Source organism: Marmota monax, unplaced genomic scaffold (genome assembly GCF_021218885.2).
Source record: "Marmota monax isolate L192 unplaced genomic scaffold, Marmota_monax_Labrador192_F-V1.1 WCK01_AAM20220418_F8-fsc00124, whole genome shotgun sequence".
Taxonomy (NCBI): Eukaryota; Metazoa; Chordata; class Mammalia; order Rodentia; family Sciuridae; genus Marmota; species Marmota monax.
In genome coordinates this window covers 3,246,170-3,259,749 of record NW_026692505.1, presented here as the reverse complement: position 1 = coordinate 3,259,749, position 13,580 = coordinate 3,246,170, and the positions used below count along the sequence as shown (strand labels likewise).

The following is a 13,580-nucleotide window of genomic DNA, read 5'->3' as shown; positions in this document are numbered from 1 at the left end:
ATTTTCTAGAAAATTTGAAAGTATAGTCAAGGATTCCCAAATCAAAACCTAAAGAAGATGACTGAAAATCAAATCCTGAAAAATATAGTCATAAACAAGAAGTTTAAATCTAGTGCAATTTAGGAATGAGTAATTTGGCCAGTTGAGACTCAGCCCAAATCAATCCTTCCTAGGTAAGCTTTCAATTAATGTTTATTTGATGAAATTAATTGGTAGATTCAACCAGGCAATAATTTCAGAAAAAAATTATTACTATATTTGTTGATAAATTTAGTCTCCATTTCTGTCCTCTGTCATTCAGAAAACTGAAAACAAGAAGTGGAATATCACTGTAATTTTTATTCCAATAAAATTTAATATGAGTGTGACATTACATTTATCTGTTTACTTGTTTATGTCTTGTGCAGAATATTTTCTTACTATTGACAAGTAGGAGATATTTATGTATTTTTAAAACCACTTTATTGAAGCATAATTGATGCATAAAAAGTTGAATAATTCATATTTAGGTCTCAATAGTGCTAGTAGTAAGTATTCACCTCTGAAACATCATCAAGGCCACAGATAAGTAAAATATTTTTGATCATCCATTATTAATACCAGGCATTGTGTCAGGTGCTCAGTAGAGAGAAAGCCGTTTTTCTCATGCTCTAATACCATGTAGTTAATTTGGGAATTTGGACAAGAGTCAGTTGAAGCAGTCCTGTGGTAGAGATTAGATAGGTAAAGTAAGCCATAGGGGTGGGGGATGGGGTCTCAGATAAGGTGACTGCCAAGCTGAGGCTTAAAGAATGACAAGAAGTCATTTGGGCCATCACAGTGGGAGTGGGGACACAACTGTTCAGACAGTGGACACAGTGGAGGCCCAGGAGAGCCTCTTGCTTGTTCTGTACACATCTTGCCCGTCTGTTATGACTTTGCTGCTAGCATCCAACAAACTCATGTTCTGTATACACGGTTTCCGGCAGTATGTCTGGGAATGGAAAGTCGAGTGAGATAAAGCCCTGACTCACAGTGGAGAACAGATTCAGAGAATAGATAACTTGGCTATAATGTGGTGGGTACTTCCAGGTACTATAGAAACATAAATATTGAGTTTTAGCACAACATGGGTGTCAGGGAAGGCATGCTGGAGTAGCTAATATCTAATCTGAGTCTTGAAGGATGAGAAAGATTGATGAAAGGTGAAAAAGTTGTAAACACTAAAAGAAGGGGAAAAGATATAGACTGTAAATTTAATCCATTAAAAAAGGCATGTCTATTCAGGAACACAGCAGATGCAAGATGAATATAGTATAGTGTATTCAACAATATTACTATTCATTTACTTTCCACGATTTTATTTATATAAAAAAGAATCACCTGTAGAGACTAATGACCCAAATTTCCTTGGTAAAGTGTGTTAGCCTTACTGGGAAATGGCATTTTCAGTCCATTGGTGGTAAACTTTAGTTTAATGTTCCAGTTTCTAAATGAGTAGAGAAAATTGCAAAATGTTTTCTATCCTGTTGTGTTTTTCTTTAGCTTGTTCAGTATCTCTGTTTATATACTTTCTCCCCCTATATTTGAGATGGGAATCAGGGAAAAGAGATAAAATTTGGGTAACAGAAAAAAGACTAGTATGAAGTTGAAAAAAGAAAGCCAACTATCATGGGAAATAATTATATTTTAGAAGTGAATTAAAGATTCTTGGAAATATATTCTAGCCTCCTGGGAAAACAAAGGGGAAAAAGTCCACTCTAAGAAAGTTCTTGAGTGGGGAAAAGCATCAGAACAAAGCCAGATCTAGTAGTAAGAATTTAAAATAAATTTTTAATAATATAAATCTATGTTGATAATGTATATAATTTGTCTGTTGGGTTTCTTAGTGGGGAAATAGCACAAAGTCACCCAGCCTGTCTTTAGTGGATTTATGTGGTATGGTCAGACATTACAAGAAGCTCTGCCATAAGTGCCATTTGCAGGAGTTGGCAAGTTTAGAAATTAGAAAAGATTTGTAGCTTTTTGTCCTGTATTCTGTGGGAGAAATGAGGGAAAGAAGCATATCTCATTTCCAGAACTGTGGGCAGGTTGCTAACTTATTTACATTAAAGCTAGCTAAGAAAAGACTTCCTTTTTGTTTTCTAGGAAAAAAAATGCAATTTTGGTGATTTAAGACTTTTCTGTTTACCAACAGAAACTCTGCTTTTCTCTTTCCCAGCCAAGTTAATTGTTAGGTCTTAATTACTGGCCCCCACATCCTGACCACCTAAAAACAGATGGTTTCTTATAAATGTGATGAACACATAGCTCCTTGCTTCTGTGTTCCTTCACACGGGGTTCTGTTTGCTTGCCTGGAGTAAGGAACAGGGGAAGGATCTTCCAGAGATAAGCTAAAGTCCTTCTCAAACAACCGGAAGCATGCTACAGGTTCTGGAAGCAAAGATTCTGAGGTGCACCACTCCTTTTAATAGATTAAGGGACAGAATGACAATCAGAAACTGTAACAATGATACCACTCTTCAGAAGTTAATGCTAATTACAGAGGGATCTTCTGTGATTTTATAGAGCAGAATTTTCTTCTGGGTGGTTAGGGGGGAAAAAAAGTTTGTATACACATTTTGTGTATACAAGATATATACATACACTGATGGTACTAAGAGAAAAAGCTATACCAGAAATTGCCCAATGTAAATTAATTTCATTACAACCATTTTATGCTTATAGAAAATGAAACTTAAAGAGTATTTTATGACATTTTAAATTTCTTTGGTTTTACTAATTTGGCTTTCATTTTATCTACTTTTTATTTTTAAAAAGTATTTATGAAAGTATGGCTTGCAGTGTGACTCTCTAAAATTTATGTATCACTGTTCGCAATTTAATGAGGAATAATTCATCACATTTGTCCAAGTCGTGAAGTCTTAAGTTTATACAGTACTTTCCAGTTGATTGAAATTATTAGAAGGCTTCATTTAAGCCTCAGGATAACCCCATAAGGTATGTATACTTTCCATTTACATGTTAATAAAGTGAGGCTGAGTGATGCTAAGTGTCCCGGCCAAGGTCATATAATTGATTTTAATGATTAATACCAATGGTGGCAGAGATCTACTAACTGCTATTTGAAGGACATTACATTAACAAATGAAAATGTCTCAAGAAGAGGTTTTTCTCATTTTATAGATGAGGAAGTTGATAGATTGATCTGCTTTAGTACACATATCAGAGCCAAAGAGGAAAGACTTGAATCCAGGTAGTCTCATTCCAGAGCTCACATTTTGAACCATAGATTTATTGGTTGGTTCTCTTCCAGACATTTCTCTGCTAGAATACTTGCTGACCAGGTAGGAAATTCCTAAGTAGTAGGCATAAACAGGCCTTCCCTGGTAAACCTCAGAACCAAGAGTATGCACAGATCACAGGAATATGTTAGTAGTTATGAAGCAGTAATTCAGTAGAAGTTAGAGGAGAGGTAAAGAGGGAGACTTGCCCTGGTCAGCATGTCACCTATCAATGAACAAATGAGGAAAATGAGGCTTCAGACAACTAAGTTGCCCAACAACCCCCAAAGGAAAAGATTCAAAGCCTTAATTTAAACATAGAAACTGAGAGATCATTCAACCAGCTGTGGTTTTTCTATTGTAAATTAATTTGATTTAAACAATATATATTACCCAAATGACCATAACAAAAATTAAAAAAATCAAAGTTAAGCAAGGATTGACATTTATCATTAAACTCTTAAGACAGATTTTGACCTCCCAGTTAAATAGCAAGTTCAAGAATGCTAAGACCGATTGCTAATATGAAAAGCCTGGCTGAATTTGAAGTGGGACTCTGCAGAGACCAGAGCTTGCTTCTCATATAATTATATGGAGCTGGGCCCCTTGATGATAACATATTAAATGAAATTAGTAAAACTTTACTTAATATAATTAAAATTCTGAAGGTTAGATTTAACGTATCTAATTAAATCTAATATACTGGGAAAACACAGCTTACTTTGTAAGTAGTCATGGGCTTTCCAGATATATTGATTTTTGAGTTATTTATTTTTTTCTATTAGTTTAATAGTTAAGGTCTGTATTTAAAAAGGGATTTTGAGCCTAAACTCCAGACTTGAGAGAGACAAAGTAGAATGTAGAGTTTAACTTTACCCATATGTAAAGCTGATCTAGCTCCAAAATCTATTTATTTATTTATTTATTTATTTATTTATTTATTTATTTATTGTATTTCCAACCAGTTTTTTCAGCTCATGTGATTAGGTTGATATGAATCTGTAGGGCACATTTTAACTCCTCATCTCTCCTCTATCTGAATCACTTTATTTTCCTTAATGTCTAGTAAAACTAGAAAAAAAAATGTCACCAGCAGGCTGCTAAATAAAGAAATTTTTGCAGTATGGAGTTATAGTTTATATAAACCATATCTGAGCATGTTGTTGCTGCCTTGGAGAAAAGAGAAAAAGCTAGATGAGATTGAGGGTTGGAAATTCTGGTGGACAAGAAGGGCCCCCACATAATTTTGACTACTAGATTTAAGAGAGACCTAGGTCCCTGAGAATCAACCCACCCCATCCACTTCCATTTTTCAGTGGGAGAAAAAAATCAGTGGTAATATTGTAATAAAACAAAGTTTGAAAAGATTATGTGCGCATCTGCTTTAGTAGTAATATTTTCCTAAATATGTAAACATATCTTAAAGAAAATTATAGAAATATAATGGGGTAATTGATTTTATCAGAGTCAGGGAAGGTCGCACTTAGGAAACTAAATGAACTGATATTCAAAGGAAGAGAGGAGTTAACTTGGTGGAAGTGAAAGAAGGTTCTAGGCTGATAGGACAGAATGATGAGAGGTTTGATTTCAGAATTGACCAAGATCAATTCAAAATACTGAAAGCCAATCAAGATACAGCTGTGTGGAGAGATGGATTCAGGTAAGAGCCTATAGGGACTTATAATTCCTTGTGGTCTTTATCCTTAGAGAAATGAGATTTCATTGAAATGCCTTAAAAAGTAGAAATGGCACAATCAATATGGTATTGTGAAATGAAAATTTCGGAGACTAGACTAGAAAAACTAAAGTGAATGGAGAAAGTCAGACTATTGTATAGCCATGAGAAAATGGAATGAGACAAAAAAGATAGCAGTAGACATGGAAACAGGTGAATGCTCTAGAGTTTTGAAGTAAGAGTACTTGATGATAGATTGGGTATGAGAGAGGAAGAGAATAAAAGCATATTTTCAGTAAAACACCTAGGTTATTGACATGTGTGCTATAAAAGATATGGTTTAATATTAGAGAAAGATTTATTTTGAAAGGTATATTGTTCATTTCATTTTAATCATAGTGAGTTGAGGTACTTTGCACATAGAAATGAAAACATAAATTTGAATTTTGATAAATCTTTGGAATTCACAGGAGAACTCTGAACTGAAGATATGAATCTGTTAAACATTTGCATATAGCTGATAACCTATGCAATGAATTGGATTGAGTTTTCCTAGGGCAAAAACAGCATGAAGAGAATTCTTTGGCCAGATCATGGAGGGACTTCATCATTTAATAGCTGGATAGCACATAATAGACTATTAAGGAAGTAGAATTAATATAGGAAAAGATAATGTAGAAAATAGTTACATAACAAAGAAAGAGGTGAGAATGTTTCATGGAAGATCTTACCAAAATGGTAAGATTCTGCTAAGAGATGATTTAAGAAGAGGATCAAAACTCTCCTTCCTCACACATTGAGGTCCTTGAGTTCCCTGTTGGTGGCAGTGCTGAGGCAGGAAGATAGCAAGGTCCATTAAGATGTGAGTGGAAGAGAAGGAAATGGAGAGCCTGGAGAACATGCAGCTACTTGCAGAATTGTGGCTGTAAGGACTAGGAGAGACAGGTAGATGACTACAGTAGGATGTAGTTTGGTTTGTTTTTTAAATGGTGGATATCTGTGCATGGCTGAAGTCTGATGGCTAGGGTCCAGTGGGGAGGAAGTTGAGACAGATGAGAAAGTGGTATGGTGCCTAGTTAACTCTCTAAGAAAGTCAGAGAATGGGAGTCAATTTAAATAGTTGTTGGCTATAATGCACTGTACCCTTACACTGTACCTAAAGGAAAGATTATAGTAGAATTAGGCTTATAGTTTGATAGACTGATGAGGGAATTATTGTCAGACTACTTATATTTTCTTTGTAAGTAAAAGCCAAGAACATCATTTTGTGGGGAGATATGAACATCCAAGTTTGAGTAGTGGAGAGCACTTGAAAAAGTCATTGTGGAGAATGGAAGGACTTGGTAAAGGGAGAAGCTGACTTTGTGCATTTGCCAGGCACTGTTGAGGGCCTATTGGGATTTGCTGATCATGGATTTGTGGCTTCATCCTGCCCTGTGCCCTGTTTCTCTAGCTGTATTCAACTCCCTAAGCTCAAGTACAGAGAGTCAAGAGTCTACCATAAATTGCATGGGAGAGGTACACTTTGGAAAGGAAGAATTGAAAGATGTAAGAGGTAGGGTGGTGCATGAGCCAACTCTATGAAGATTGAAATCACCCAGGACAATGGCAGAATTTTGGAGGAAGGTAGACTTTGAACCTCACCCAAACAAACAAACAAATTCTGTGAAAAGAGATGCTAGAGAAGTTGATATATGGCAAAAATTAGCCCGAGAAGAGAGTCATATAGATGAATTGCATGAACTTCAAAACAGAAGCTGACTGTTTAATTTTTTAGCAAGAGGGTAGAGGAAAAATACCTTAAGAAGCCACAAGGAGCCAAGAAAACAAACAAACCCCAAATCCTGATTCTTAGATTCATGGAGAGGGAAGAGGGATAAATTAACAGCTACCACAGGAGAAGGCTTCAAGAGAAGCAGCACCCTTTGGGGAAAGCTAGGGTGCAGGTTAGGCAAAGACATGGATGTTTGCAAAATCTGAGTTGCAGAGAGTACGGTTCAGATTGTATATTTAGACTGAGGTGATACTTTCTATAATCTGAAATTCCAAATTGCGAATACCCCATTTTTCTCAGTGTGCAAGAGTGGCTTTGAAGGAAGCTCTACTTTGACTGCCCTAGACCTAGACGCATGGTTTAGAGAGCAGTAGAGATAGAGGAGGTTATGGATCTCTGACCACACTGATAATTAATTGCTGTGGGAGAGGCTGTTCAATTCTTATCTCAGCCACGAGTGAAATGAATAGTTTGGGAGTGTTGCTGAAGAAAGAATGCATCCTTTTTTTCCCCATGAACAAGAATGACAACTCGGTGTATGAAAGCAGAAGAAAAATTAATAGAATTCATCAGCTTAACTTTGATTTATACGATTCTGAAAGCAGACAGTGGGTGCTCTCTGATAATGTGCAGCATCATTACTTTAGGAGAAGAGAAGCTCTCCTGACTTTGTGCAGTTGGTAGGAAAAGCAAGAGGTTCCTTGACAAGTGTGTTTATCAAGTACATCTGCAGTGTTATTTTGTACGCTCAGTTGCAGCCTCTGTCATTCTTCTCCATGCTCATTTAACATGATGGACTTGTTTGGCAAATCCTTCAGGTAGTGGGAGGACAGGATGAAGAGGAGGCTTGATCTGGATCATAAAATAAAAGATATTGGCCTCTCTCACACTCTCCAACTCTTCTTCCTCCTCACCCTCCTTGATCATCATGATTATTTGTAGTAAAGAAAATGAACGGCTAGGTGATGTACTTGTGTGCATCTGTTCATGAGTTGCTCACAGAACCATGGAGAAAGGTTTCTGGTATAATTGACTGGTTTGACTTGAATTCTTGATTAGGGGGAACAAGTTTCACAAGTTATTTTACCTCCATCTCACGGAATTTCATCCGTCCTAGTGAATAAGATAGCTCAGATGTGTCTCTTCCACTGTGATGTCAGCCTCGCCCATAACAGCTGGCGTCTGTTTGGTGCTGTTGGCTACGCACACTGTGCTCAATGCTTCAGGTTTGTTTATTTTGTTTCCCTGCACTCACAGCCTGGTATTGTATACTTCCATTTTTCAGAATATACAGTTGAGATTCAGGGATGTTAAACAAGCAACCTAAGATTATCCAGCATATCAGTAGTGGAGCCTAAAGTCTGGGCTAGATATATCTCCAAGTGCCATATTCTGCACAAGAACACTCTAGAGCAGCACTTACCAGGAAGCATTGTGTGAGATCCCTGTGAAATTTTAAATTTTCTAATAGTTTCAAAGGAAGTAAGCAAAAAGAAGTTGGTAAAATTAATTTTAATAACATTTTATGTAACCCCAATATAGAGTATTATCACTGTTTCAACCTATGATCACCATTATAAAAATGCCACTGATATTTTTAAAGAATATTTTGTAGTTGTCTATGTACCTGTATTTTATTTATTTATATGTGGTGGTGAGAATCAAATCCAGTGCCTCAAACATGTCAGGCAAGTGCTCTACCACTGAGCCATGACCACTGCCCCTGTCAATGATATTTTACATTCTCTTTTTTTCTTACTAACACTTCAAAATCCAGTGTGTCTTTTATAACTAGGGTGCATCTCAGTTCTGGGGAGCCACATTTGAATAGCTTGGTGGCCACAGGGGCCTGAGATTACTATACTGGTCAGCTTAGCTCTAGACAGTATTCATGGGAACAGCTCAATAGTGCTGAAGTTTTGCTGAGTTTGTTGAGAATTTGGGATGAGTTAAAAGGATTTCCTGTGGCTGCTACTGTTCTCTTCGATTCCATGCAGCTCAGGGTTGGTAGTGCCCTTTCCCTCTTTGCTTTGTCCCTATGATAACCTTCTCTTCTCAAAGGTATATGACTGTCTTCTGTTGTATGTGTGTGTGTTCACTTTCCCAATAAATCTACATCAATTTTGTGGAGTTCTCCAGAAATGTGTTATGATGCATGGAGTGAGTGTAAAAAAGAGATCATTGAAAAAGTTTAAATCCCCTTACTATCTCTTTTTCTGGATCTTTTTGCTGCTCTTACAGCCTTAGAGTTTATGTCTAGACTGTACTTAAGGGACTGTGCTGTAGGAAGGCAAAACAAGTGTATGCATTTAATATAATACCTGAAAAGTAGGAAGTGATCAGTGTGTTAGTAGGTATTATCTACTATGTTCCAAATCCATATGTAGTTATGCAAGTCCCTAAACATGAATGCAAGGGAAGGATATATTCTCTAGTAACTTAACTAGTGACCTATATCTGTTTTTTAGCAGGTGGCTTTATAAAACACTTAAATTTTAGTTGACCAATTTCAGTGTGAGGTCTCAGTTACATTTGTCTTTTCTTATAGATATCATTATGTTGAGACCTAATTTGAAGCCCTTTACATAGAAATCTTCAAAATTCTGCAGTATTTAGTTTTATAGTTTGATAAGCAAGATAAGAGATTTTGCATTTTACTTTCTTTTCAGATGAGTACGTTTCATTTTTAATTTTTGTATCCAAACAAAAAGTATTTTTGGTTTATATAAACAAAATAATAGATATCTGTGGAACCCAAGAGTAATTTTCTTTATATACCACCCCCTTTTAAAAATATCCTGTTACAAGTTGATGTCATAAAAAATATTTGTTTAGCAGCTTGTGGTGGTAGATTTCAATATACTAGCCTTGTATGTGTCCAGCACCAGGGTCCTAACAACAAGTGCCTGTTCTGTTTATGATACCTAATAAAGAGTAGTCAACCATGGTGATATTGCCATACAAGATCATTGAAGTCACACATAAATGTCTATCCATGTTGTTTTTAAAATTGAACAACAGGTGGTTATTTGTCATTGATGTAAGAAATGGACAAGTCACTCCATATCCATAATTTGCCTTCATTCTCAATCACTGGCCTGTGGAAGATTGAAGGGCACATCTATTTTCTCTTCCCTCTGAACTAATCTTATTTTTGTCTGTCCATTTCTTTGCAGAGGATACTACATAATAATTGTGCCTTTGAAGAAATCTCGTGGGAAATTTATCAAGCCATGGGAGAGTCCAGATGAAATGGAATTAGATGAGGTAACTACATCTTCGTTGGCTGTGTTTTTCATTACTTATTTAAATATCCTCTCTTCCCTATGGAGGCTTTCAGCATATAATCAAGGTGCTGGCTTCTGCACATCTGGCTAGTCGGGTGGCTCAATGCTCTGATCATATTATACTCTAGGGATCCCAACAAAGATCCTTTGGCTTTAATTAAAAGACATTAAACTGCAATAAAGCTTACAACCTGTCTAATCTTTGTTGGCCTTAATATTTTGCCCCTTGTAAAACATAATGTAGAAGTGGGGAAGGTGAAATAAATTGTCAGCAAAGACTTAATGACCATTGATATGAATTTCAAGGGCCATCATTCCTTTGACAGTTGCTAAGACCCTTACAAATGCTAAATTGTACTTTAGCAGCAGAGTTCATTTGACCTAATATGTGGTCTTGACCAGTTTCTTACAGAATTCTACTGATTAATTAATGTTTGCCTTATTCTGTATTCTATAGGTTTTTCAGAATCAAAAGTACATGTCACTGCAGAGGAAAATGAAACAAATGACAAAATTCTGAGCAAAGAAGGAAATGTAAAACAAAATATGGCAATAATTAAGTAGTATGACTTTAATTTCTAAAATCTAAAAATAGATGCATTTTAATTGATAATTCTTTTTTAAAAAGAACATTAAAAAAGTTAATACATAATGTGAAATAGAAGAGTTATTTATGACATATTTTATTTGCATGAGAAAACTACAAACCTGGGTATTGGGCCACATCCCCAGAGGGCCACTGAAAGTTAATGACTAGGATTCATATTTGAAATATAGGAAAGACTTTGTTATTTTAATGAAATGCTGTTTTGAATAAGTTCATAAGGCAAATACGCAGATGCCCTTTTGGGAAATAGAAGATTTTAATTTATTGAGTTTATTTACAACATAGGCCACATCTTAGAGCACAGCCTGTTATTTCTAGATATTCTCTTTATGTCAAATTAGTACAAATGCAGCAAGGAAAATATTAAATTCCTTACTTGTATTACTAGAAGGTGATTTTTATTTCAAACATGTCTACAGAAAGGAGACTTTGATTTGACAAAAAGAGACTGTTAGCATTCTCTGGCAGATGTGTGTCACCTCTAGAAGTGGGGACTCATCAACATCCACTTTGAGTTAAATTTGATCAAGTTCAGAAGGTGAGATTAGTTCAAGGTTAGGCTGATGCTTTTGTGTCATGTAGTGATTAGATGTCATGGGGGGTATAAAACAAGGCATCATTTCAATAATACTATGAAGTAATTTAGATGTTATCAAGTTAATTTTTTCTATTAATACTAAAGAAATAAAATTGTTATCGTGTGTTAGTGGAGGAAGAGTAATCCTTCATCTGAAGATGCAAAATGATCAGTTAGCTTTTTTGTAAGGATTCCAAAGCCAGACAGGATATTACTTGCAACTGACTAATCAGATAATCCTGGGAAATAATTTATGATCTTATTAGGGTTTTTTTCTGAATTCCAGGATTGTCACCATCACATTTTAGTTGGAATTGCAAAGGCAACTTGTAGATCCTGTGAATCTCTATACATACATATATATATTTAAGTTTTTAAGGTATTGAGATCCAAGGCAAATGATATCAAATATTTTTAAATAATAAGCTTGCCTTAGAAGTGAAGCCATTTGATAATAAGTAATAGAAAGTGAATCTCTTTTACAGCCAGTTTTTAACCTCTAAAATGCACAGCAACATTAATGGATTAAAGTATAGAGCTATGTGACATTGAACTTTCTTGCAATTAAATTCTACAGGTCTGCGCTGCTGGTTCCTTTAAAAAAGGGTCATTTTAATCATCCTGTAGGTTGTGGTGCATTAATCTGTATAATAGCTTGATAGAGAACATTTTATTAATTCAAAATTTTTGGGTCAGGATGGGTTGTTTCCCACTTTTCTTACTGATATAATTGAGACCACATTGTAGAATTAATGGTGGAAGAAATAAGATATGCATTGACTGGAAAATGAAAATTATTTCTAATAAAAGAACTAAAGCCCTTGATATATCTCTGGAATTACCTCCAATACATCTTGTAACTATTGTGGAGGGGAACAAATGAAAGTAGGCTATGGCCTCACTTTCTGCTTACTCATCCAGTTTCTGATCCCTGCCGACAGGATTTTCCCAGCCTATCATGGATAATAAAAGCATTGTAGTAATTTTATCTATAGCTTGGTACTGCCAAGTTTGACAAAGCGGTATTCCTCTCTTAAATGTATTTGACCAAGTAATTTTTCAGAAAGGCCTATAATTCAAATTGTTGGAACCATATCATCGAATAGAATGGTGGCCTAAGGGGATTTCCACATGTATGCCTCACATTGAGGCTCATAAAAAATTGAAAGAGGCTTTCTAAACAGAGTTACTCTAAAAATTATCTTCTGAGCTCTTTTTATTCTTTGTCTGAAGATGTTCTTCACATGATAAATTCATAGACTGGAACTCCTGTTCTCAAGGTCAGACTGGGCAGAGCAGACATTGATAGTTGAAATGAATTTTGGGCAGAATGACTCCCAAAATGTTAGTTATATTTAATTCAGAGCAGGTCACCTAATATATCATAAGCTTTTCGTTGCACTGTACTTCAAAGGCTTGTCGTAAAATATCACGGTCTTTTGTGATTGTAACCAGCATACTGTCTAACTTTGGTGTCATCTGAGCTCACTTGAGCCATTTAGAGTATAACACAGGAAGCTTTCTACAGAGCTTAGAGCAACCTACAGGGCCAGGGTGATGTTCCATTAGGTCCAATGCATTAATGAATGACTGCATTGGACCTAAAGAACACCAAAATACTCAAAAATTTTATTCTGAGGCACTTTCTCTACATCTTCTAAATAAACCCTAGCAAAAGGTTCTTATGGGAATGACAATGATATGGATGAATTATGACAGCTGCCTTCATCTGAAATATGAATAAAATCAAGGTAGGGTTTGATCAGTGAAGTAGAAGAAAGGACGCAGTCACATAAACAACTGATGGTAAATGATTTTGATTTACCAACTTGAAGATGCTGTTCAGCTCATCTGCAGTGCATTTGTCCTCAAAGCAATGGCTGTCATCATTTGCTGCACAGCGACAATAACCTTTCTAATGACTTTTCAAGTATATATTATGTTGAATGTTTGACAACAGATTTTTTAAAAATTAGCATGTTAAAAGAATCCAGAGAAAGGAAATAACACGTCCATCTGTGTTAATGAAAGCAAGTGCACAAAAACGATGTGTCTAAGTACAGACCGAGTGAAAACGATTTAGGTGATCAGAGCTTAAACATAGCATTTGATTTCTTGATTTGGGGCAACCACAAAGTAAAAATAAGGTTGGAAAAAATCTCTTAGGAGTAATTTTATTTCATTCATTGAAATTTTCTATTATGCCCCAGTTTCCTCATCTATAGGTGGGGATGATTGTAACCTACCTCAGATGGTTATTATACAGAGTAAATGAACTTTAATGCATTTTTGGGCTTATAGAACAGTGCCTGGTGTCCAGAAAATTCTTAGTGATGGCTATTATCATGATTAAAAACAAACCTAAATTTCACAACAGAACTTAAAGATAGTATTAAA

At 35.6% G+C, this 13,580-nt stretch overlaps 1 protein-coding gene across 20 annotated transcripts in view; it reads left to right on the top strand.

Moving 5' to 3' along the window:
* Positions 1 to 13,580, top strand: part of Ptprd (protein tyrosine phosphatase receptor type D) — a 2,207,759-nt gene that overhangs the window by 2,060,532 nt on the left and 133,647 nt on the right. For all 20 annotated transcript variants that reach the window (XM_058579708.1, XM_058579705.1, XM_058579707.1 and 17 more), the window contains one exon: positions 9,889 to 9,979. In XM_058579708.1, coding sequence (XP_058435691.1) covers positions 9,889 to 9,979 — 91 coding nt within the window. The remainder of the gene's footprint in view (positions 1 to 9,888; positions 9,980 to 13,580) is intronic.